General features: G+C 36.9%; 1 protein-coding gene across 1 annotated transcript in view; it reads left to right on the top strand.

Moving 5' to 3' along the window:
* ADAM10 (ADAM metallopeptidase domain 10) overlaps positions 1-24,797 on the top strand; it is a 100,064-nt gene extending 75,267 nt beyond the window's left edge. Inside the window, exons 12-16 of the mRNA XM_037502573.2 lie at positions 465-648; positions 1,317-1,425; positions 1,854-2,074; positions 11,918-12,044; positions 14,183-24,797. Coding sequence (XP_037358470.2) covers positions 465-648; positions 1,317-1,425; positions 1,854-2,074; positions 11,918-12,044; positions 14,183-14,280 — 739 coding nt within the window. The 3' untranslated portion in view covers positions 14,281-24,797. The remainder of the gene's footprint in view (positions 1-464; positions 649-1,316; positions 1,426-1,853; positions 2,075-11,917; positions 12,045-14,182) is intronic.
* The last annotated feature ends 1,667 nt before the right edge of the window (positions 24,798-26,464 follow it).

Raw genomic sequence — 26,464 nt, 5'->3', positions numbered from 1 at the left:
AATTATTTCCCTTTTCATATTACTTTGGTGGAAATAGATATAACACACTAGGATGTTGTTTAGGTAATATTTTTAAATGATTGGTCTGTGTATCTTAGTTTGATTTTAGCATATGAATACATTTGATAAATTAACTAGTTATGTAATACAACTATGAAAAACAGAGATAGATAACTTACTAAATTAAATGCATTTCCATTGCCTTTCTCCAAAGACAAATAGACTGAGAATGCTGAATATAGTGTGCCTTGATTATAAGAATGAGATACTTAATCACTTTTCTGTACTTATTAAATGTTGAAATTAAATAGCCTCTTATTCCCATATTGAAAGTGTAACATACTTACCATTTAATACCAGTAACATACTTACCATTTAAAAGATCATGTAAAAATTAGGACCATATCTAAGTTAAGTAGAAAATATCTTGATGTTTTACTTTAATCACTTAATTTTTCTTCTAGTCCAAGTCAAGGTCCTTGCTGTACAGCAGGCTGTGCATTCAAGTCAAAAACTGAGAAGTGTCGGGATGATTCAGATTGTGCAAAAGAAGGAATATGTAATGGTGTCACAGCTCTCTGTCCTGCATCTGACCCTAAGCCAAACTTTACAGACTGTAATAGGCATACACAAGTGTGCATTAATGGGGTAAGTATTTTATTTATATTTCTTATTTTATTTTATTAAACCATATAAAACTACTTTTCAGAGTAATGTTGACACTTATAGCTACAGAGTGAAAGTAATTAATCTTGGTCCCTATTTTAATAATATCCCTTTCTATTACCCACAAAGCTTTGAATGTAGTATAAGTGCCTGGAGGCATTATTTCATACTTTTCTTTCATCTGTCCGGCTACCATGTGTTTGATATTCTCTAGAGAAAAACAGTTATACAAAGAGGCATGTGACTTTGTATTGATTTTAAGTCTTACAAGTTAATATTTTAATAACTTAAAGAGGTCTTTTGGTTATTTTCTCGGAATGCTGAGCCTTAAAACTTTCTTGGCTAAATATTACTTTCCTCTACCTGAGGGGTAGATGCTCAATCTACTCTTTCTTTCTGTTTATGTTTTGTTTAGATATTTTTTTAAGTTGCCATTTCTTTAAAAGATTTACTATCTTATTTGCACATACTCTTTCTCAAATGTAATTATATGGCCCATTTCTGATACTTATCTATGCCTTTTCTCCCCCTCTTAGATTTCTTCTTAACTATTTTGGCATTGGAAGCTCATACCTGCCTTTCTATTACTATGAGTAATAGATTTGACTGCATAGGGATTAAATAATTGTTCTTGTATTTTTTTCCTTCAGCAATGTGCAGGCTCTATCTGTGAGAAATACGGCTTGGAGGAGTGTACCTGTGCAAGTTCTGATGGCAAAGATGATAAAGAATTATGCCATGTCTGCTGTATGAAGAAGAGTAAGGCTTTTAAAATGCAAGACTGTAAAGTCTGTTTCAAAAACCATTATTTTTCTCCTAAATTTTAAGTGTAAACTTTGACATGTAGTTTGGATAGATAGTTCCCAATTAGACTAATTCTCTTGAGAACTCTTTAAAAAGTGGCAAAGCATTATACTTCTGTTATGGTTCTAACAGTGTTTTTCAAAATGATAAACTAGACTGAAATCTGTCATCTTTATGGCAATAATTAATATAAACAGTGTTAGGGGGATTTAAACCATTGTAGGCACTCAGTCTAGGGTTACTGGTTGTCTGTTTATATTGTATTTATGGTGTCATCTAGCCTAACTAATGAAAGTTTATAGGAAGTATCATCCCCTCCCTCTTTCCCCAACTGGTCTGTTAGAGAACTTGATTTTCAACTTCTTTTGCCACTTCTTTTCCAGTGGATCCATCAACTTGTGCCAGTACAGGGTCTGCGCAGTGGAAGATGTTCTTCGTTGGTCGCACCATCACTCTCCAACCTGGATCCCCTTGCAATGATTTTAGAGGCTACTGTGATGTTTTCATGCGGTGCAGATTAGTAGATGCTGATGGCCCTTTAGCAAGACTGAAAAAAGCAATTTTTAGTCCAGAGCTCTATGAAAACATTGCTGAATGGATTGTGGTAAGTATAGATTCATTTGCAAAGAAAACTTATCTTTATAAATACCTATTTCTGATCATAATTTTACCTGCTAAAGGTCACCAGTATTATGAGAAAATCACCCATTTCTTGTTTATACTGGAATTGCTTTATTTGAAAACTGATTTTTAAAGTTCAGATAGCCCTGGGTATTTTTTTTCTTCTGAAGTGATCAGAGTCTCTTCATGTGTATCATTCATGGGTTGGTTAGTAGATGATGGGAGTCATTCTGTTTCACTCTGCTCCCTGGTTTATGTCCTGAGTGGGTTGCTTCCTCCCTTGATCCGTATGATTAGGGCATTTTCTTTTTCTTTCTTTTTTTTAAAGATTTATTTATTTACACAAGAACCGGGGTACAGGCCAGATGTGCGGGAGGGTGGGAGGATTCACCAGAGACAGAGCGGGGAACAGAACAGGCAGACTGATGAAATACACTGTTAAGGGGCGCAGCAGGCGCGACAGGAGAGGTCTTCCGCGCCATGTGGGACCCTCGCCGGCCGGGATTGAACTGGTGCTGCAGAGGCTGTGGACAGCCGCACAGTGCTGCGCTCAACGGCCTGCGCCACCAAGGGAGGCCCATGATTAGGGCATTTTCATGGGACTCTTTTTTTCAAGTTGTTCGAAAAGCCCTGCCTGCCTTTTTCTTTTTCTTTTTTTTTTTTGGTGGTACTTATCCCTCATCTCAGTATTACATAGTCACCTGTGGGTTCAACTTTGCTCAGCAGGAGAGATGAAAGAGAAATTGGTGATTTTCTGAAGGTTTTTTTCTGATGTTTCAATATAATTTCTGAGTCTTCATCTTAACCAGTGATAGGAAATGCTGACCAGAGTAAGATTGGAGACAGAGCATTTTGCAAACTTGTTAATGATTTTGTTCATCCAACATAAATCCACTGAACTGTATTTTTTTAAGCCCACATTTCCCCAAGATGTACAGATGTTGAATTACCCGAAAATTTCTTAAAAGGTTGTTAAGGATGACTATATCTCAGTCACTTAAATATTCCTGTCTCTAATGATTACATTAAAATAACAGCGGGAAACTTGCAGGTGAGCTATCTGAGACTGTGCTATATTGAACTGAATGAGTTTACTTTGGAAATTGACTTAGAATTCAGCTCCTCCCTCCGCCTCCCTCTCCACATTATTTCCTTACATTTTAATGTGTGCATTTAGAACTGGGGATTCCTTAAAAGCACAAATAAAATGTGGGTTTTCTGTGTGGGTTTAACATTTTCTAGGCAGTGTTTATCAACCTCTGATCCAGAGTAGTGGATTTCAAAGTGTAATCCCCTGAATCCGGAGTATCCGAATCACCTGGGAACCTTATGGAAATGCACATTATGAGGCCCAACCCTGGATGCACTGAGTTTGTAGTTGATAGTGCATGTGAAAGTTTGGGAGCATTTTTTTTCAGTCTTTGCTATCTGATGATTCCTTTTTAAAAGATGTGTAGCAGAAACTTTCTATTTTATCATTCTGACAATGCCGAAAATGGAAGGTGGTCATGGACCTCTAGAGTTCTTCATTGCTTAAGCTATAACTTAAGAACTTTAATAACAAAGATGCAATTGTCATTATAGAACTTAGCTTACAGTCAGGATTTAGTATATATGCTAGATGAAGGAAGCAGATTTCTTAAATGTCATAACTTAAATGAAAAAAAGGTTGTGCATGGTATCTTAACGTTGAAGCTGTGATATTTTCAAGTTTCCTTTCATGGTGTTTTATCCTGAATGCTCAGGCTGACCTTAACTAAAAGACAATAGCCACTTGCTTTCTGCTTGACAGATTGGTGTGAAGGGTAGCACATGGGCTGGTGAAGGACAGAACAGTATTCAAAGTCTAGATTGTAGTGTCTTCTGAAAGATAAAAAGGAAGCCTTCTGTCCTGCAGGATGGCATAAGCAGTATCATGAGAAGAAAATGTGGGCCCCACGTGGTCTTGTGATCTACAGGAAATCTAGAGTGCATTTGCTGAGAGTAAGAATTGTTAAACCTTGGAACATCCACTGAAAAGATGATATGTGATTGACCTTTTCTGGAATTCTTCTTTAAAAAACAGTAAAGACTATTTTATGTCTGAAGAGACTTGAATGCTTGTCTTGCCCTTCATCTCTTATTGGGGGAATGGGGTTGGAATATTTGTTTTATCATTTTTTTAATCCTATAAGTCCTTTTTGTTTAAATTATTACAACTTATAATCAGTATATAATAAATTAGTAAATTTAGACATTTGGTCATTTTTGCTCCTATTTTCAACTTTGCTTACTTTTGGCCATTTAAATGACTGTATTTAACAACATCTCTCTGTTTCTAAATGTAAAATTATTTTATCGGACTTGATTTAATGATTGTTAACTTCTGGGCTTTAAAAAAATTTTTGAATGACTTCTTTTTGTCTCCTTAAGTTATACTTAACACCCTGTATCTATGAAAGATAATAAGCACCTGGTGTGTAATTTATACTCATTAAAGTTTGTTGAATGAATGATAGCTCTCCTTTCTTTCAGACTCTAACAAGTGGACAAATTGTGATGTTTTCTTTTGAGATGAAACACTTATTTTGCATTTATTAGCCTGGTTGGTATTCTTCTCCCTGATTTTACTATGTATTTGGGAAACATGCAATTTAACTTTCAATCTACTCTCTGATAATTCTCTTTTAAAGAGAGCATTAAAAAATACTCTCTACCAAAGATGGCCATATTAACTAACAGTATCCAACACACCATTATTTAGTTTTTCTCACTAGCTTCTTTACACTGTATTGTTCTATTTCCTTCGATACTAAACTCTGGGCAGGTACTATGATTGTCGCTAAATCATCTCAAGTTTTGGGTTTTTGAGATATGTAGTTACCTAGGAAAATTTGGAGGAGAACCAGGAATACTGCTAGAAGGAACTAGAAGTTCTGAAGGACCTGTGTATCAGAACTGTGACTTAGTACTTTTAACCTTTGTTTTCTACTAAGTTATAGCCACTATGAAATATCCAGGTTTTCTCTTTCCAGTCTGCTTCTCTTGCTGCCATACTACTTGTATCTCTCCTTATTTAAAGACTGCATAGATCTGAAGAACTAGTATTAGAATTATCAAAACCACAGTATTTTTTTTTTTTTAATTGAGGTAACGTAGCTTTACAACACTGTATGTGATTCAAAGGCATAAGATCATACCTCTTCAGGTGCATGTCACCACACCACACCCATCACCAGGGTACCCACAGCCCATTGTGCCCCCTCCCTACTGTTTTTTCCCCTCTTCCCCTCTTGTAGCCTCAGTTCCACAGATTTCTAGGGTTACTGGTTTGGTTTTGTCTGACCTTTTGTTTTTTTGTTACGTATTCCACTTATAAGTAAAGCTATCTGGTGTTTGTCTTTTTCCTTCTCACTTATTTAACATTATCCCCTCTGGTTCCATCCATGATGTTGCAAATGGCAAGATCTCATCTTTTTTTTTTTAATAGTTGAGTAGTGTTCTGCTGTATAGACCACATTTCCCGACCTACTCATCTGTCTTTGGGCATTTGGGTTGTTTCTGTAATTTGGCTATTGTAAATAGTGCTGCATTAATATAGGAGTGCATATATCCTTTTGAATTAGTCTTTTTTGCATTCTTTGGGTAAATAATTAGCAATGAGAAGTATCTATACTGTTTCCTGTTGGGGCTGGACCAAAATCTATAGTCCCACCTACAGTGTACGAGGGTTCCTTTTTCTCTATATCCTTGCCTGCACTAGTTTCTGATCTTTTGGATAGCAGCCATTCTTGCAGGTGTGAGGTAGTATCTCATTGTGGCAGTGCTGCAATTTTATGTCTCTGTTAGAAGAACCATGTCCCATTGTTTATGTGTGGGAGCAACCTAGAAATAATAAATGAACTGTTAGGAGTGTTTAAAAGTCAGCATTTAGGGCCTCCCCGGTGGCACAGTGGTTGAGCGCTGGGCTGCGAAGCTGCCCGCAGCCTCTGCAGCGCCGGTTCGATCCCCGGCTGCCGGGCGAGGGTCCCACATGGCGCGCAGACCTTTCCTGCTGCCTGCTGCTCCCCTCAGCAGTGTATTTCGTCACTCTGCCTTTTCTGCCCCCCCTCTGGCTCTGGTGAATTCTCTCACTCTCCTGCGCTTCTGTCTGTACCCAGTGCTTGTATGTATGTATAAACAAACAAACAAACAAACAAACAAATAAATAAATAAATCTTTAAAAGAAAAAAAAATAAAAGTCAGCATTTGGAATAATAGTACCCATAATAACTAGCCCAGCAGTACATTTTGGGGGGTAAATACTGAGTTTGAGAATATAAATTCAAAGAGTTTGTGGTCCATTTTGGGATAGAGAAGACAGGCATATAGAACTATATTTTTAGTTCTCTATGGTGTTTTCACTGAAAATTGAAGAACCTTCTTGGACAAGGCCTCTTTAAAGATATGATACCAGAGCAAAGTTCTTAAGGACTTAAATAGAAGTAGAGGGTATAGGTGGGTGTTCTATAAAGAGGGATTTCTTGAAAAAGTCACAGAATATGAATTAAAAAAAAAAAAAGCTTTCCTACTTTTTTCTTTTTGAAAGTTATGATTATTATTATTTTTTTAATTGTGAAAAGTAGAATGTTGAAAAGTAAGTTTTCTTTTTACCCGGGACTCCCAGTATTCCCAAGACGAGTTTCTTCTGTATTCTTCAGAAACTGTCTATACTATTACAAGAATATTTGTTTTAAAAAGTGGAATCATACTTTACTTGCTGCATGTTATATCCTTAACTTTTTTTTTTTTCTTTTTTCCTCTTTCCCACTTAATGATCGAACTTTGAGATTTTTGTGGGGGAGAAGCTTTTGGAGAAGGGTTTTACATAGAGGAATGACATAGTTCTATATATTCGGTTGTCATAACATTGATAGCCATATGGAAGATGGTTTTGAGCAGGGAAGATTTGAAGGAAAGAAATGTGTCAGATAATGTAATGAACATTAGAACAGTCTTGTAACCAAACTAGCTTAGCCTGAAAGTAGTAGGAAGACCCTTGACCCTTTTTGCTGATGGATAGGATCACATTAGAAGTGATAATGCCTCCACAGGTATATTTGGAAATGTACAGTAGTCAGAGTAATTGAGGGTCCGTCTTGGCTTTTTGTGGGTGAGGGCCAGGGTTTACTAATTTTCTGCATGCTCAAAATGGTCCTGTACCACAAATTCCAACTTATCAACACTACATAAGATGCACTCATCTGCATTTTTGTCATCATTGTACTTACTTAAAATGTAATAATCTGTCACCCTTTCCCTCCCATACCCCAGCAGCTGAATTGGAATTTGTAGGGTTGTGGCCTAAGAATCTGCTTTCATACTCTTTCCAGAGGATTCTTAGATGTACTCAGGCATGGAAACCATTTCTTTAGCATGTGAATGCTGATTATTTGATTATTTGAGCAGCCTTTTCTAGTCTAAGATTCTACATCCGTTCACTTACCCCCAAAACTCTTAAGCAGGATAGAGAAACAGCTAAAGAGTTTTAGTGTTAAGTGGTATGCATCTGGGTATAGCATCCCAAACTAATGGAATATATTTGGGTCAAATCTGTTCTGATCCCTGTTTTTGTAAATAGTGTTTTATTGGCATTATTATTAGGCTGCAAGGTCTAAAATATTACCTATTTTTAAATGAATCCATTTATTGTCAACCCTTTAAAGAAAAGTTTGCTAACCCCTGGTAGAGACCTAGTACATAGTCCTCAGTCTTGGTGGATTAATGGAATCATCTGAGCAGCTTTAATAAAATTACTGATGTTAGGATCCCATCGACCCTCCTTTTAACTGGTCTGGATGTCAGTTCTAAAAAGTCTCCATGCAAGTGATTGTAATATGCAACCAAGGTTGAGAACCTCTGGTGTGAAGCAGAAAGAGCACTTAAAGAAGTGCATACTGGTGATTTTGATTCTTTATATATTTTACTAGGTCAGCATGTCAAATATCCCCACTGTGGAGGTGGAAGAAGGTCCTATTTAATCATTATCATATTTAAAAGATTTCTGGCCGCTAGAAAGACAACAGAAGCTATGCATACAGGTCTTTCGTCTGATAGTAGTCAGAAATGAAAAGAGAAGTCAACCAGCATTTGAGTTGGCAGATTGAAGGGCAGGCCTTAAAAATTTTCTTTTGATCTGTTATTTGAGAATAAATAAAATAAAAAAACAACTGGGGTCTGTGGAAAATTTATACAACAAGGGGAAGGGAAATCATCCTAAAGATTCATAGGAACAGCAGAGCTCCGAAAGTTATTTTCTCTAAATCCTAAAGACAATAAATTAAAAAAGTGACTTCTGAAAAGTAGATCATAAACATGTGGTTTCATAGTCAAATTCAACTTTATAAACATACTGTTTTTAGAAAGCATTGTTTTTAGAAAATCTGAATGAGTTGCGAGCATTTAAAAAATAGATTTCATGTAAAAGTTCAGATTTGTAGCTTCTCTTGAAAAACAGTCTTTCAGGAATGAGGCTAAAGTGCATTACATTACACTTTATCTGCCTTATAGACATTTGAAGCTGCAGTTCCTGCAGTAATGAGTGAGTGAGGTACAAACATGAGAAACGTTCAAAGACTGAAGAATAAAATGAAAATGGAGAGAAAGATGACAATGGAGCTTTCTTACTCAGAGGTATAATCTGGGAAATGTATAGTAGTTTTGAGCAATCATAGTTTGTCTAAATCATTCTAAGTTTGCTTTAAAGGTTGAATACATAATAAAATATATAGATTTTCCCTTTTCTGTTCCCTCCCCTTTCTTGAACAGTTCATTTCTTAAGCCACTAGGTGAGACCAAGCAAGTTAGGCATCATGCCAGGTGGGGATCTTTGTAGTGCAAGTGTAGGATGTTGGAGCCTGACCAGAGTGGGGAGCAGGAGGAATCTGGAAGAAAACTAATAGGTGGTATCACAGCTCCAGCAGGGTGAGAAGGGCGCCCCCAGAGGGATATCAGTACAGGTGTTATAAGGATTGTGTCTACATAGGAGTTCTAAAAGGAAGTAGCACTCTTTGGGGAAATGGCTGAGAGTTGAGGCAGGGAAGAAATACGATGAGCCTGGAACTTGTTGTCCGAAAAATAAATGCTCAGAGAATGATGTGAACATATCCAAAAGACACAGTACTGATAGTAATGAATTAGAACCTGTTGTAACAAATAGGAAACTATGAGGTAATAAATAAATTGAAAATTTGATAAAGAATAGGATATTTACATAATTCCAAATTGTCCCTTTAAAATATTCGCTGGCTTAAAAAGAAAAAAGGGTATCTTTATGGTAAACTTTGACAGATTGCATCTTAGTTTAGTGATCTAGTTACCATCATCTGTAATGAGATCAAAATCACGTGTCCCCTGACAGCCTGAACTGTGATATTCTTACCAAAGATATATGTTCTTTTTTTAAAAAATATTTTATTTATATATTTTTTACATCATTGGTCATTTTTAAACAATGTTTGCTTCCCCCATCCCCGCCCCGCCCAGGTGTAGTCCCCATAGAATTCCCCTCACCAATGTACCCGTGCACCATCACCTCAGTTCCCTGTGCTTCTCCCTCCCTCCCTCTGATCCTCTCCCTCCTCCTCCCCTGCAGAATGTCTCTGGTTTATGTCTGTCTGTTTTGTGCTGTTATTATGTTTTTCCCCTGATGTCTTATTTGGTTCCCCTATATTCCTGCTATAAGTGAAACCATCCAATATTTTTATTTTTCCTTCTGACTTATTTCACTGAGCATAATTCCTTCTAGCTCCATCTGTATTGCTGCAAATGGCATGAGTTTATCTTTTTTGATTGCAGAATAGTATTCCATTGTGTATATATGCGACATCTTCTTGATCCATTCATCTATTTTTGGGCATTTGGGTTGTTTCCAGGTTTTACCTATTGTAAATAGTGCTGCAGTAAACATAGGGGTACAGGTGTTCTTTTGAATCAATGTTTTTGTGTCCTTTGGGTAGATCCCTAGGAGTGGAATTGCCAGGTCGTATCCGGTAGCTCCATTTTTAGTAGACTGTGGAACCTCCAGACAGCTTTCCATAGTTGTTGGACCAGTTTGCACTCCCACCAGCAATGTAGGAGAGTTCCTTTTCACCATATCCTTGCCAACATTTTTGTTGCTTGTTTTTTTGATATGTGCCATTCTTACTGGTGTAAGTTGGTATCTCATTGTGGTTTCGATTTGCATTTCCCTGATGATAAGGGATGTTGAACATTTTTTCATATGCCTGTTGGCCATTTGTATTTCCTCAAAGATATATGTTCTGAACCTAATTATAAACCCAAATAGAGAGGCATTTATGTCAGGGTTATGAAAGTCAAGGAAAGACTGGAACTGGAATTGCAGGAGACTAAAGAAATACATTAGCTAAATGCAACAATATAATCTGAATTGGATCTTATTAGGAACAATGGAAAAACTTGGATGGGGCCTGAGGAGTAAACGGCAGTAATGTATGAGTGTTAGTTTCCTGATTTTGATTATTGTGTTTTGGTTATCTATGTAAACACCCTTATGTTGTAGAAATCATATGCTAAAATGTTCAGGTCTAACAGGACATCATGCTAGTTCCAGATTTTAAGAAGTTATTTGTACTGTACTGTCAGCTTTTCTATAAGTTTGAGAGTTTTTCAAAATTAATCAGATCTTAAAAATATGTGACCAGCTTTATGTACACATGGGGAAAATGGCTTTGTTTTTATTTTAGTGTCTATTACTATAATTATGTTGTCACTGCTGAATAAGAAAACTGTATAGAAGTGGTAGACTATTATAAGACTTCCAGTTCATAAAACACCTTCCTGAATGGAAGTTTTATTACAATAAGCAGTAACTATGTACTATGCCAATACGAAGGTTCATAGTTTAAAGTTGTAACTGTTTTGCATAGTTTTAAGTTGTAATTGTTTGAATATTTTGAATTGCAGAATAGATTTAGAATATATTAAGAATGGAAACATAATTTTTTCTATATATATTAGTATATTAATCATTTTTTAAGGCCCTTTTGTTTGGCTAATTGATTTGCTTAATATGATTTAAGTTAGAAGTGAAATTTTTAGTTTCTTAGATTGAATAAACTTTGCCTGCTACCTAGAATGTATATATCCAGAATGTATATATCTTCCACTTTTCATATTAAAAAAGACATTTAACTTTGAAATTTATTTATGTATCCATGTATCTTTCTACCTGTTACCATGTGTCATATAAAAATAATTTCATAACAGTATTCTGTCTCAAATTCCAGATGAAATATAGGAGTAGGAAAAAGGAAGCCACGAGGAAGACAGGTTTTCAGTCTTAACTTTAATAATTAGGAAAGAAAATAGGTCAAAGAGTATTTGATAAAGTCTATCCAGTTCTAAGTTGTCATGTTATAAGCCATTGGAGACTATAAAAGCAAACAAAACATAGTTTAAGAATAACAGGCAAAAAAGGGCAGGGAAGAATACTCAAATCAGAAAATATTCAATCACATGAGAAAATACAATGTAAACTACATGCAGGGTGACCTTGGTGTGCATGTGCATTTCTCGCTGTTTATGATGTACAGTTACATATATCGAAAAGAGACTGACAGAAAAATAAGAGTATTTTTTACTAGGAAGTGATATTGTGAGTGATATTTTGTTTTCTTTATGTTTTTCTTCTATTTAAGGAAATTATTATCTATGTAGTCATATACGACTAATATAATTCCTAACCTTGTTCTTTAAAAATAAAAATTTTATTATATATTTTATACAACATAAAATATTCGAAGATATCTTATGATTTTTTTCAGTGGAGACATCTGTTTCTTTCTAGGCTCATTGGTGGGCCGTGTTACTCATGGGAATTGCCCTCATCATGTTAATGGCTGGATTTATTAAGATATGCAGTGTTCATACTCCAAGTAGTAATCCAAAGTTGCCTCCTCCTAAACCTCTTCCAGGTAAGACCATTTAAACAAGGCATAGGTTTTTATAACTCAGAACCATTCAGCAGATAGGATTGAATTATAAATGAGGTTTTAGTAACTAACTTTATAGTACTTTCTCTTTGAGGATAAGATTACTAGCTGAATTATTTAGTTGACTTTTAAGGGTATGTCTTATCAACCCAATCTAGCTAATGGCTGCCAATATGATGCTAATCTATCCAGAATGTCTAAAACTAATTAGACCTAGACATTTTATATTTGCTTGGTACTTGCTTTCTCATTTTTGTTTCATGTTCCATAGGTCCCCTTTTTTGCTTTTATCATGAGAGGATTCTTTTAAATGATTGGTCTTTCTAGCTAGTAGCTGTGTTCTGCAATTTATAATCTTGAAATACTTTCTGGCACATACAATCACTTTTCCTAGGCGTGATGATGGGGAAATGCAAATTCCAGTCTGTGAGAGAGTCTTCAGGTAGAGGCTTCAAGTGCCAAATAATTAGCTTTTCTTCATTTCTGTAAACAACTCCTCAGGTTTGTTCTCCATCCATCACCTCTCAGGGAGACACAGGGCATTGGGAGGAGGACCCTTTTTAGATTAGCTCCAGAGATTTAGACAAGAAAAAAGTTAGAAGCAATTGCTCCAGATTATTTAGACCCAATTTTTCCCCATCCCTCTTCCTCCCCAAGGTATTTGTGGTTTCTCTGCTGCCCTCAGGATTCCTGGACCAGAACTATTTTCATTCCCATTGTGGGCTAGACATTATTCCAAGGTGATGCGGAGGAGATCTGAGCTAAGAGACAGCACTTCCTTCCTCTGCCTCCCATGGTCTTCTAGAGAAGCCTCTTGTCTCAGGCAAAATCCACTACTCTACACAAAGTAGTTTAGAACTAGGGTTTTTGTTTTTATTTTTAATAAATTTTCTCTGTTTTCCTTTGGCTGTTCCCCTGCATTTACCTATTGGGACAAGAAAGCCCGATAATCATGCTGGTAGAGTATATTGGTGTGAATCAGAAGAATTTGATTTTGACATGATTGCTTTTCATAAATTCATGATGTTAGAACTCTGGGATTTATACCAAATTTTTTTTTGGCATTTCAAGCCCACATAACTTTATAGACATGTTTTTTTTTTTTTTATCAATTATGGCCTCATTCACTGCAAGAATTCTTTTACTTGATTTCACTTTAAGCAAATTCCACATTTAAAAAATTTAGCTGTCATTTATTGAACCCTCGCAGGAAGTGTTAACCACCTTTACATAAATGATCATATACACCTCACCAGAGTGTATGAATGAGTTATCGTTCCTGTTTTACGGATTAGACATCGAGATTCAGAGAGGTTAAGTCATTTGCTAAAAGATACTCAGTAAATGCTTCATCATGAATTCTGTCCCCAGAGTCCATATTAATCTAATAGTTGTGACTGTTGAACACTTGAGATGTGACTAGTTTTTATTAAGATGTTTGGTAAATACAAAATTATACCAGAATTTGAAGACTCAGTATTTAAAAAAAGGATGAAATGTTTCACTAATAATTTTTATGTTAATTACATCTTAAGATAATATTTTGGCTATATTGGATTAGGTGAAATAAAAAATACTTTAAAATTATTTTCCATGTTTCTTTTTCACTTTTTTTCATTATAGCTACCAGAAAATTTAAAGTTATAGGTGTTGCTCATGTTATATTTCTGTTGGACAGCACCAGTATCTTAGAGCCTTTCTTACTGAAATGACATCCTTGTTTTTTTTTTGTTTTTTTTTTTTATATATATATATATAGAGAGAGGCATGTTTTCTTTCTTTCTTTATTTGTTTGTTTTTGTTTATACATGCACTGGGTACAGTCAGAAGCGCGGGAGGGTGAGAGAATTCACCAGAGCCAGAGCGGGGAGCAGAGCAGGCAGAGGGACCGAAGTACACTGCTGAGGGGAGCAGCGGGCGGCAGGAGAGTTCTGCGCGCCATGTGGGACCCTCCTCCGGTGGCCGGGGAGCAGCCGGGGATCGAACCGGCGCCGCAGAGGCCGAGGGCAGCTTTGCAACCCAGCGCTCAACCGCTGCGCCACCGGGGAGGCCCACATCCTTGTTTTTTAAGGCTAAAAAGGTCATGTTAAATCTCTGTTTCTTTCATCTGTGACTCATAGGCACTTTAAAGAGGAGGAGACCGCCACAGCCCATTCATCAGCCACCCCAGCGTCAGAGGCCCCGGGAGAGTTATCAGATGGGACACATGAGACGTTAACTGCAGCTTTTGCCTTGGTTCTTCCTAGTGCCTACAATGGGAAAACTTCACTCCAAAGAGAAAACTATTAAATCATCATCCCCAAACTAAACCCTCAAGTACAAGAAACAAGTCGAAGGAAAAATATGGCAAGAAATCATGTCCTCAGACCAGGTGGAATTACTTAAATTTTAAAGCCAGAAAATTCCGATTTGGGGGTGGGAGGTGGAAAAGGAACCCAATTTTCTTATGGACAGATATTTTTAACCTAATGGCACAAAGTCTTAGAATATTATTATGTGCCCCATGTTCCCTGTTCTTCGTTGCTGCATTTTCTTCACTTGCAGGCAAACTTGGCTCTCGATAAACTTTTATCACAAATTGAAATATATATATTTTTTTCAACTGCCAATCAAGGCTAGGAGGCTTGACCACCTCAACATTGGAGACATCACTTGCCAATGTACATACCTTGTTATATGCAGACATGTATTTCTTACGTACACTGTACTTCTGTGTGCAATTGTAAACAGAAATTGCAATATGGATGGTTCTTTGTATTATAAAAATTTTCCGCTCTTAATGAAAAATTACTGTTTAATTGACATACTCAGGATAACAGAGAATGGGGGGAGTCAGTGGTCCAGGATTCTGTAATGCTTTACACAGGCAGTTTTGAACCGAGAATCAATTTACCTTTTTCCTATGATGGAGTTGGTTCTGATATTCATTTTGTCTTTATCCAATGGCTGCTAAGAGCGCAGGAATGGACTGCGCCAAACAACACAGCTAAGTGCTGTGCAGACTGGACACATGCAGCATACTACTTCACTTGGTTCTTTATGTAAATGTCTGATTTCTGCTTCAACTTTCTAATTCAATTTCATTTTGAATTGATAGGTGAAATTTTATTCATGCTTTGGTAGAAATTAATGTCCTTTAAGTGATTCTTTTTTATTTGTAGTTTCTTCTTTGTTTTTCCATTTATCTAAAGTATGCTAATTATGTTTTGTTTTTGTCTAATAGAGAAGTGAAAGGATGTGTCTTTATTTTATGGAAATCTTTGAACACTTTTTTTAATAGCATATCATCACTGATTATTAGTAACCACTAAAGAAGAGTAATTTGTTCAACTAGTAGTTAAAATTATAGATAGGCCTTCTGACATTTTTTCCCTAAAATATTTTAACAACAATGAAGGTGAAACAGCACAATGTCCCATTCCAAATTTATTTTTTAAACAGATGTAAATAATTGGCATTTTAAAGAAAGCAAAAGCACTTACTGTATTAATGGCTTATTGCTATGCAGGAATGGAAGGGGGCATTACAAAAACATTTTTAAGCTTGTGACGTATTTATTGCTTCTGTTTTCCAGCTACATCACTTAAATTAGAAATAAACAGCTATGATTTTCCTGGCTTCACATAGGAAGCAATTTAGGGAAAGTTGAAAAAGATTTGTGTTTTGACTTTTTTTCTTTTCTTTTTTTTTTTTTTCTTTAAGAGTATAAGGTTTACACAATCATTCTCATAATGTGACGCAAGCCAGCAAGGCCAAAAATGCTAGAGAAAATAATGGGATCTCTTCCTTGTAAACTTGTACAGTATGTTGTGACTTTTTTCAAAATACAGCTTTTTGTACATGATTTAGAGACAAATTTTGTACATGAAACTCCAGATAGACTATAAATAATTCTAAACAAACAAGTAGGTAGATCATGTATGTAATTGCTTTTAAATCATTTAAATGCCTTTGTTTTTGGACTGTGCAAAGATTGGAAGTGGTTTGCATTTCTAAAATGGTGACTTTTATTCTGCAAGAGTTCTTAGTAACTTCTTGAGTGTGGTAGACTTTGGAACATGTACATTTTTTGCTTGTAATGTTATCCTGTGGTAGGGTTTTGGCAGTTACATACTGCACTATTTTATTTTGCGTCTAAGTTAAATGTTTTCTGAAAAGAGATACGTGCACTGAATTCTTTCCACTGCAAATCAAAATGTGGTAAAACAAACAGATCAAGACAAATGAGATCTAATACTACTGTCAGTTTAATGTCCACTGTGTTTTATACAGTATCTTTTTGTTCACTTTGGAAATTTTTACTAAAAATTGCAAAAAATAAAGTATTGTGGAAACATGTAAGGATTTTTGAAACTTGAAATGCATTAATAAATAGACTTGATGAAATTAACTTAAAGGTTCCATACTCTTTGAACTCTGAGAACAAAAGAAGATTCCTTATTAAATGAAAGAGATTGTTAAGCAGAAAGAGGATTGTCTCTTCCTACACAAATATATAGATACCTTTATTCCTAGTTAGGAGTCCATGTAGGAAATTTATGATTATTGTATACACACAATGAACGTTTAAAAAACACCTTACTAGTCTCAACTGTTTCACATTATTTCTAATCAGTATTATAAGTGCTTAAAAGTATTTGTGTTGATGGAAGAGCTGAGTCATTTTGGAAACTGTGGTCTTATGTGTATATTACAAACTTTTGAATGGTAGGTACCTTATTTATTTTAGATGTCTAGTTAATGATAAGTATTGTTTTGAAATAACCAAGCCACAGCTTCCTGTTTCGTCACACTAATAACAAATAAGGAGATAACTGGCATTCCAGTTTTATCTAGAAAGAGAACTGTAAGCCCAGAATAGTTAATCATCCCTCAGATCTTTTAGCTGAGACCAGCTATAAATGCATATTTGTTAAATGAGTAAAATGCAATACTTTTTACTTACTTTAATTTAGATTCTTCAGATGTATATATGTTTAGTTTTGTTCATGAAACCAATACTCTGATGACTGCAAATATTTTGAAAATACAAATTGAATGCTTAAACTTTATTTAGAATTTTACCCTTCATATTTCTGTGTTTCAGTAAGGATACATTTTCCACTGTTGTTTTTCTACTGTTGGAGTAGTTGGGGGGACTGGTACTGGTGAGGGGTAGTTGGTTTAAAAGAGGACTGGGGCAATAGGCATCAAAGGATCACCTCCAGTAGACTCCAGACTTTGAAAATCCCTGTTGTAAAGTACTTCTTTGAAGGGCCTGGCAAGTATTTTAGATGTCTCAACCCAGGGTAGGTGTTGGCAGGTGGCAAGTGTCTGAGCTATCTCAGCCTGGACTTATATAGTCTCTTCTATAGGGAGTCCAGGCACTCTGACCCAACTCAGGCTGCAGCTTTTGTGTATTATGAGCCTCAGATTCAAGCCAATAGTTCATGCTATGTGTCCTCAGCTCTGTAGCTCTCCTGCAATGCATCCTCCATCCTGGGTGCATGCTCGCACACCCCTGTATCCAGGGCAGTGCCTGGTCTTAAGAGTCTAGGTGTTGGTTTATGCCCAAGTCAATAGCTATAGGGGGCTCTGCACCATGGTCCCTTCTCCCTCTTCGGGGTTGCACTGCCCTATTATTACTCTAAGCTTAAAGTTCACTAAGAGTTCCCTGCCACTTTCAGTTAGACTGATGCTCCTGTGTGTACAGTGATAATCAGTTTTTCCCTTAGGGGTTTTGGTTTTGTTTTGCATCAGTCTTGTTGTGTGTATTTGGAGGATTTAAACACTGACTATTGGAGGACTGTTGAGCCCATTTTTGCCACACTCCTTTTCCAGATTTCTGAGTTCAGTCAACAATTCACAGAATCAGCACTACAATAAGTTACTACCATTTCTGGACTTAGTGTTCCCCATAATGCCAGGAAATCATCACAGTTTTGGGAAGGACTTCTTTAAATGAAGGAACTTTATCTGATCAGTCTTTTTTTTCCTGTGGTATCTTAAGCACTTTGAATTTTGGATACTTCATTTTTGTCATTTTCACAGACTAGTTGCAACTACAGATTTATTCACATTAAGCAGAGTACTCTTATTCTCTCCTGTGATCTGTGCATTTTAACACCTAACGATTTTTTTTCAAAGGTGGAATTAGTGTCCTTGGCAGCTGTATGGTTGTGTGTGCTTGCGCTTGAGAAAATGTTTGGTCTGAAGTATTTCTAATTGAAGATGTAAGAGAGTCCATGTAGTAAATGCATTACAAAATTGGACAGCCCATTTCAGAGGTACAAAAAGATGTGTTCCTTTTTTTTTCCATTTTAATTAAAGTGTTTTTCTTACATCATTGGAGCCCCCATGTCACCCCTGAACCATCACCATATTTCTTTGTCTTCATCCCTCTCTTGTTGTGCCCCTTCTTTGCTGAAGAAGATACGTTCTTTTCCAGATTTAAAGGGTCAGGGTTTCCCAAAGCTGGAGAGCAAATTGGAAGCGGTTGGTAGCTGCCAGGGACAGTTTACCTTTAGAGATGTCAACTAAAGTTGTGAGAAATTAGTTTCCTAAAAAGCATTTTTACTTCTGAGAAACTGAAAAGATGATCAGTTTGCCCCACAGAACTCAGCTTCAGTTTTAGCATTTCTGGTTTTATGTTCTTGATTAAAAACAACTTCCCTTTGCATCTCTTTTTCCATGTCATTTTCTCATCATTTCTGTATCCAATTCTTTGTATAAGTAGGTGAGCCCTTGCATTCTTTCATACCAGAAGTCAAGGAAACTATTAAAGACCCTCTTAAAGATTCAGGGAACACCATGAAGGAGTTCCCATAGGCCAAAGTTGAAAAAAATTTTGTATTATTAAGAGAGAGATTGAAGTTTATCATTGTGTTGTACTCTGTGAATTAATGCTAGTTCACAAAATCACACTTAACTTTGGAATATGCTCTTAAATGTTCAGCTTAGGAAAGAGAACAGATGGAAATTCACCATTTTAACCCAAATGGTGAATGAATCTAGACAGAGATCACCAGTGACTACTAACCTCATAGAGAGCAGACATTTTGTGCCTCCTAAAGGAAACACCACTTTTGCAGCAGTCCCGCCAGACGTCAATCTGATCCCGATCGAACCTCCAGATCAACCACCTCTTTACTACAAGTACAAGAATCAGAGGAACCTGCTAGGTGAAACCACAAAGGATTCGCTTAGCACTGTCCAGACTCTGGAAAACTAGGACAAATGATCCTGTTGCTTCAACCTTGAGTTGCAAAGAAAAAAGAAAAAGATGGATTAAAGGAAACTTCAGATCTACAATACAGTGGACTTATTTGGATCCCAATTTGAATGAATTTAGTGAAAAATGAGATTATAGGGAAATATGACAACTAAGTGGTTATTAGATGATTTTACAGATTTTGCAATTATTTTCAAATGTGATGATGGTATCCTGGTTACATTTGTAAAAGGAGTCCTTTTAGAGATGGAAATTGAAAGTTAAAAATGAAATGATACCGTGTCTAGCATTTGTTTAAAAATAATTGGAGTTAGGTAGAGTGAGGGAGTTTAAGTAAAACAAGATTGACCTTGAATTGATAATTGATGAGCTGGGTGATGGGTACTTGGGGGATTCATTATGCTATTTTCTATGTTTATATTTGAGACTTTCCATAAAGTTTAAGAAATGTGAATCAAATTAATGTAGCAGCTCATTTATTACTTGTTTTTATTTTGGCAGAAATTCATGATAATGACTTATATTCATAACATTTTTTATAATGATTTTTTAGTGGAATTAAACTTGAATCAGTCAAGCTAACATAATTAATTATATTCTGCTCCAGTTACAGTGAATGATTAATTGATTTCAACTGCTAGGGCAAATGCTTAGAGCTATCAGTCATTCAGCAGTCTTAGCGAGCAGGCCAGTAGATCCCTCTTTGCTCACTAGTTTTTGGGGGACTTGCTACCTACTTAAGGAAAATATTTATTTTCTGTTAAAACATGTTTGGGGAGTATGATTTGGTTAACCACGTTATGTTTCTCATCTTGGAATAAATGTTAACTAGCTCAGTACAATAAACTAAATACTATTTTCTTGTTAAATGTTAATGATCCCTGGAGGTGGCAATGTACATTAAAAAGATATTCTGAAATTGTTTGTTCTTATTATAGAGAAATTAGAATCATTTAATGTAGTATAGGTGGTCCTATAAAAAGTGTTTTCATTGCATGAATTTTAGACATCATTGGATAACTGAAGGCTGTTTGGTAATGAACAAGTTAACCAATTTATTCTTCATTCTAAATGTGATTTTCTTCTCCCTTGTCATTTGGACATGGAGTTAACCTCTATATTTAGATGCAAAGGGTCAGTTTTTATAAAGTGTCAGTATGTTAGGATTAATTTTTTCATTATTAATTTTTGTGATTGTAGGTAGTTTTCATTTTCCATAAGACCTGTTAGCAGCATTTCTAGGTGAATGGACCTGTTAACACCTTGAAATCTTATCAGAATTGGTTTGGAATTCTGTGACTCCTGTGACTGGCATATACATAGCATGTAGCGGCTACCTCAGTCATTAGCTATTTCTCAAGCACTTGGTTGTGCCAGCACCTCTATTAGGTGATAGGAATACAGTATAAACTGCCCCTACTCTTGTGAAGCTTATAGTCTAGTAGGTGAGGCAAGATAATAAATAATTGTGTGACTACATATGCAATTCCAGCCATAACTGCTATGAGTGGGGAGGCCTTTGGTGATCCAAGAGCTGATCATGCAGGAATAGGATTGGGGAGGAGGTGAGGTCTGTTCAGGAAGGTCAGAGATTATACTTCCTGAGAAAATGAGGCTTGAGCCCAAATCTAAAGGATGGAGAGGTTGGATAGGCCAAATAGAGCTTTTTAATCATCTTGAGAAGTTAGATATTGGGCACAGATAGGTAATTTTTCCTTGGAGAAAGATAATATTTTGCTCTTGATTTTATATATGAGCCTAACCACTCAGATTACTTTTTAAAAAATAGTGTATTTTTGCTTATTCTTTTACTAAAGAGCTGAGTTGTACCTTGGCAGATGTTATACTTGTATCTGTTCTTAAGGATTTATTGGTATCTGTTCTTAAGGATTTATTAGCTCAGCAGTTTGGGAGTTAGGAAAGGCCTATGAGACTTTTCAGACCTTGAGCTCTTGACTACCACAAACGTGGGATCAGGACATCTGATCTTTTATCATGCAGAAAGAGGTATTCCTCTGACTGACTGCCCTCTGCCATTCTGTACATCCTCCATCACAGCACACATCACACTGCAGTGTGCTCTTGCTTCATCCAAGCCAAGTGGTCATTTCAATTCTATTCACTTACCAACCCACTGTACTTCGTCCAGTCAGCTCCCCAGGGACTTCAATTCTTGCTTTCACAGAGCTCATAGTCAAGTGAAATGGAGCAAATAATGCAGTGAGTGGGCTTGACACTGTAAACTATACAAATACAATGTAGCTAAAAGCTCACAGAGGATGCATGGAGGAGCCAGGACAAGTTCCCAAAGGAGATGATGTTTGAGCTGAGTTTTGAGTTTCTGTAAAAGTTTGCTCTAACAGTCTAAAGTGCCACAGGCTTTTAGAAGTGATGTAATTGCTGGGCCTTTCTTTGTCATATCCTGTCATGCTTTCATACCAGGGGGAATGTGCTCCCCTCTGTAAGGATTGCCCCTTCTGTCTTGGTTCTTATATAGGATTCATTCATTCATCTCCATTTTCCTGAATTGCCTATAGGAAGTGTTCAATAAACATCTGTAAAATAGGCAATGACATTACTTTCACGAGATAAGCATAAAAGTTAGTCTCATTACAACATGTCAGGACACCCGTGCTTCTCACTTGTCAGGTCTCTGAGCCTAAATCCTCTGGCAGCACACCTTTCTTCCTGGAGAGAAATCTCAAAATCTTATGTGCATTTGTATTCATCGAATATAAAATATACCCACCATGTTTTGCACAAACAGGAAAAGCACATTTTAGCTTTGGAGTATGTAAACAACAAGGTATAACTCCTGGCAGAAGAGGAAATGAATTCAGAAAGCTTGACTTAGAAATTAAAAAGTTGCAGTAGCTTCATGTGTTTTCTCTTGTCTCTTTAGCCGATTGCTTATGGTATTTTTCTACTTGACTATTTCATAATGAAAAGTGAAAATTGACATTTTGTAGGCAGTGTTTCCTGCAGCAAACCTCCACATCAACATTTTTTTTTTTCATAAAGTTTTCCCACAAAATTTGAGTTCCACAGGTTTTTAAAGATTTAGGGAAAAAAGTTGGGAGTGGGATTATGTATTCTGGGGTCAAATGGAAATGCTGAGTTACAGTCAAGCAAGTTTGTGTTTAATCTTTACTTTTTTTTTTTTAAAGATGCATTACTTTTTAGAGCCTCTAATATACTGACTGATCTCAAAGAGGATCTTTTGTGCGCAGTGCTCCCAAACTAGTTAGCAATTCAGCACTTGCCTCCTCTAAAGAGCTTGGCTTCTGCAGAAACATTTTGGCATTGCTGCTTAGATGGTGGGTACATTGTCGGGTCCTCAGAGAGTGACAGGTTCTTGCTACCTAAGGAATTCTCACTGAGTTTTGGAGTTTCACGTCTATTACAGCACTTGGCACCGACAGATTGTGGGTTGCAGTCAGAGGACCATGTCCTTAGCTTACTCCTTTGCGCTTACCTGCAGCTCTGTTTTCTGTGGTGTTTGTTAAGACGGCTACTTGTGACAGTGGTCCCCACTGTGCCAATCTTGTATCTCATACTTAAAAATCTTGGTACACTCCTAATATGGCAATGTTTTGAATTATGCAAATGTATTATTGCACTATTGCTATGTATGTTTTAAAAATATGCAAACGTTTTAAGATACGAAAGAAAGATTAATGGAAGTTCTATTCTCACATCCCAATGAGTCATTTTGCACATACCTTGGTGTGTACAGAGCCCACTTTGTAAACTTCTGCTTTTAGAGACAGTCTACATACCAATCCTCCAAATCGACTAGCCATCACCCTCCTCACATTCCTGTGTTAAGTGTGCTTTCCAGTGGGACTTGGTAGCTGTGGAAGAATGCAGTCTATCTCTAGGTATTTACTTCGAAAGAAATCCAAGATACAGTGAGTGCAAAAAGCAAATATCAATAAATATGTATGGTCTAATTTCTTGTGTGTGAAATTTTTTTAGGTTTATGAAAATATTTATACAAAATGTCTAGACTGATACATTAAAAACATATCTGAGCACTGGAATTAGGGTGTCGAGAGAGAAAGCATTTTTATTTAGTTTTCATCCTTATTGCTTGAATTTTTATGAACTCATTCTTTTTATAATAAACAAATTTTGAAATCACTAAATGCATTGTGATGTTGACTGTTAGAATATGTTGTCAATGTTGATGATTGAAGTTGAGTGATGTGAGTATTGGGCCTAATTATTATACTATTTCTACTTTTATGTATAATTGGAGATTTCCATAATTAAAAATAAATAGAAATAAACATTGCAAAAAGAGCTATAGAAATACAACACAGTTGACAGTGATTATCTGGGCCTGGGGTGGAGTGGGAGAAGGAGAGTTGGGAAGTAGAATTTCAGGTACTTTCCCTCCCAGTATGTTCTGTGAGCATGTATTGCTTTTCTAATGGGACACACACACACACACACACACACACACTCACTGCAAACCACCCCCAGTGCTGTATCGCATAGACGGAAGTATAAAATTATTTGAATTCCCAGATACTTGTTGGTTTCTGAGGGCATATACAAAATGATTGTGTAAGCCAGAGTGTTCAGTATAGGGCTCAGCTGTCCCACATACAAGTGTTGTTTTATAATATAAATGGTGTATAATAAAGTGAAAGGCGAAATTCTAAGGCATAGCCAGTTGCCTCTGCAGTGTCCGAGCAGCATCAGGGAGTGCCCAGCCGGTGGTCACCACGAATGACCTGCACTGTTAGCTAGTCACCAGGCTCTACTAAGAAAGACAGGGCCTTTAAGTAGCCTACCCAATAAAAGCTCTCACACGGGGTCTGAGGGAATTAATATATAAAGGATGTTTTCTGTTGCTAACTGCAATGCCAGGCTACCTTCATAGACATCTAGAATCTATAAGGAAGGAAATGATGGTTCATTAACTGTGACCTTGTAGAAGTTAAGCTCTGGATACCTCATCTTTGAAACAAGGATAATAATATTAGCCATCACAGCAGAGTGTGATGAGGATTAAACGTGAATGTTTGTAAGGCCCTTGCAAATGTGAACACACTCGAACACCAACTCTTCTCGTTTTCATGTGAAAAACTGCTTATTGAACTGAGAATGTTTAGCTTGTGAGCAGGTGTTCCCAGACTTTGTGTCTTCTACTCAAACAGCCATGTTGTTAGAGGCGACTGGTCTTTGGTTAATCCCAAATTAGAAATGGGTTTGTAACCCAGTCTGGCCAATACGACATGAGGGAATTCCTACTTTTCTTTCTTGTAATGATGTCATGTCAAGGTGTGCTGCCTAGGACTGCACAGCCAACGTATTATCAGCCTGAGGATGAGGCAGCATCAAGGTTGGCAGAGCAAGGAAAAGCAAAATCTTCACAACATTACTGCGCCGTTGACTCAATAATCTCTGAAGACCACCTTACCTGGGGGCTTTGTTTTTTTGAAATTAAAAAATATGTAAGAGTTCAGTTGTATGGGGAATATAACCAAGATGAAAATGCATACATTGTGCAAAAATGAAAAATGATGTAAGAATTATATAAAATAAAATATTAAAAAAAAAAAAGTTGAAACCTGTTTGAGTTTCCTTCAAAAAGCAGCATAATAAATGAAACCTGCACCAGAGAAGACTTGAGGTAGGGGTGGTAGCATTTATTCAGTCTTATTTATTGATCACTTTAGAATACAAAATAAGAAATCAAGAAGTTCTAAGACTCAAGGAACAGGAGGTTCTGGGAAGATAGCAGCTTGCAAACATCCTGCCTTTTTCCTACTTGCAGTTTAACCCATCTGCCTCTCCTGAGAAGAGCAGCTGAGAGGCCCTTGTGGAGGCAGACAAGCCTGGAATGAGGGTAGGGCTTAGGCTTTGGCAGAATCCTGACACAGGAGTGTAACAGGGGCCCTAAGAAGCACCCCTCAGGGGAGGTCTTTGTGAGTGTACCTGGTCTCCCTAGTTCCTGAGGAGCTGAAGAGATGGGTTGCATTGCTTCTGTGCTAAGGTGGAGGTAGGGTTCTGTGAATCTCAGGAAACTCCATGATGCCGGACGCTAATGCAGGCTAAAGTCAACCAAGTCATCAGAAGAAGAAAGCAGCATTTTCTCCACTAGAGATAGGAGGCAAGGTCACTACCCACACTCTGATAGTGTCCCTAGAAGGAATGTTTCATCAATACACAGTCTAGATAAAGTTTTAAACACTAACAACCCTCTAGGTTAATATGGAATCCACCACGAAGTAGATCATGAGTTTAAGAGATGCAATGACCTCATGGAAAGAATAGCAAAGAAAGGGCTCCAGCCCTCTAACTGTGCTGGGTTAAAACTGCTTAAAAAGAGCCTCCACTCATTTCTTGGGGAGCAGCATACAGGTCCCTAATGCTGACTCCCTTATGCTGAATTGCATAAGCTTTAATAAATTCTTAGTTGTTACCTGCAGGATTAAAGTCTCCATTATTTCTACTTCTTGGAGAACTAATAACCCAGAATGCTTTCATCTTTGAGTTCGAGAAGTGAGGACACAGGAAAGGGTTTCCTCCTAGGGTCTCACCAGAGGACGACAACCCTCCTATTGTTAAGCCTGGGCCAGGGGAGACTGGAATTACTGTTATTCTGCCTTAGGATACCCTAGTACTTGGAATGGAGCCCCAATGAGCAAACAAAGGAAAAGAAAATTCCTAATGGGGCCTAGCAGCCAGGGAGAAGAATTACAAGCAGAACCTCACTCAGAACAGAAACAGCTGCTGGCTCCTAAGCCAAAAAACATAAGGAGCTTAAAGTGCAGCGCACACACGCGTGCACACACACGTGCATGTACACACATGCACTGATTTTCTGAGGCCAGTAAAATTTTCAAGAGATGAATTGAATAAGTGATTCCTGCTGAAGTCTGAATTGGTGTCCTGGAAGATAAGAGAAAGTACACACCTCAAAACGCAGAGCAAAAATAGAGAGAGAGATAAATCAGGAGACGGATTGAAATCAAGAAGGGGGTTAGAGGATGTAACAGAGGAGGCAAAACACAATATGTTTCTGAGCTGAGGAGACAGCTCACAATTCTAGGGGGGCTGATGATAAAAAGACCCCTAGGCACATGTCTGAGCTACAAAAATAGAGAAAATCTTACAAGTTTCCGCAGAAAAGAGCAAGTTACTTGTGAAGGAGAAAAAAGCATCCTAGCAGTGGTGC

The sequence above is a fragment of the Talpa occidentalis genome, unplaced genomic scaffold, assembly GCF_014898055.3.
Source record: "Talpa occidentalis isolate TD23 unplaced genomic scaffold, MPIMG_talOcc4v2.1 talOcc4.11, whole genome shotgun sequence".
Classification (NCBI taxonomy): Eukaryota; Metazoa; Chordata; class Mammalia; order Eulipotyphla; family Talpidae; genus Talpa; species Talpa occidentalis.
This window is presented reverse-complemented; position numbering and strand designations above follow the sequence as displayed.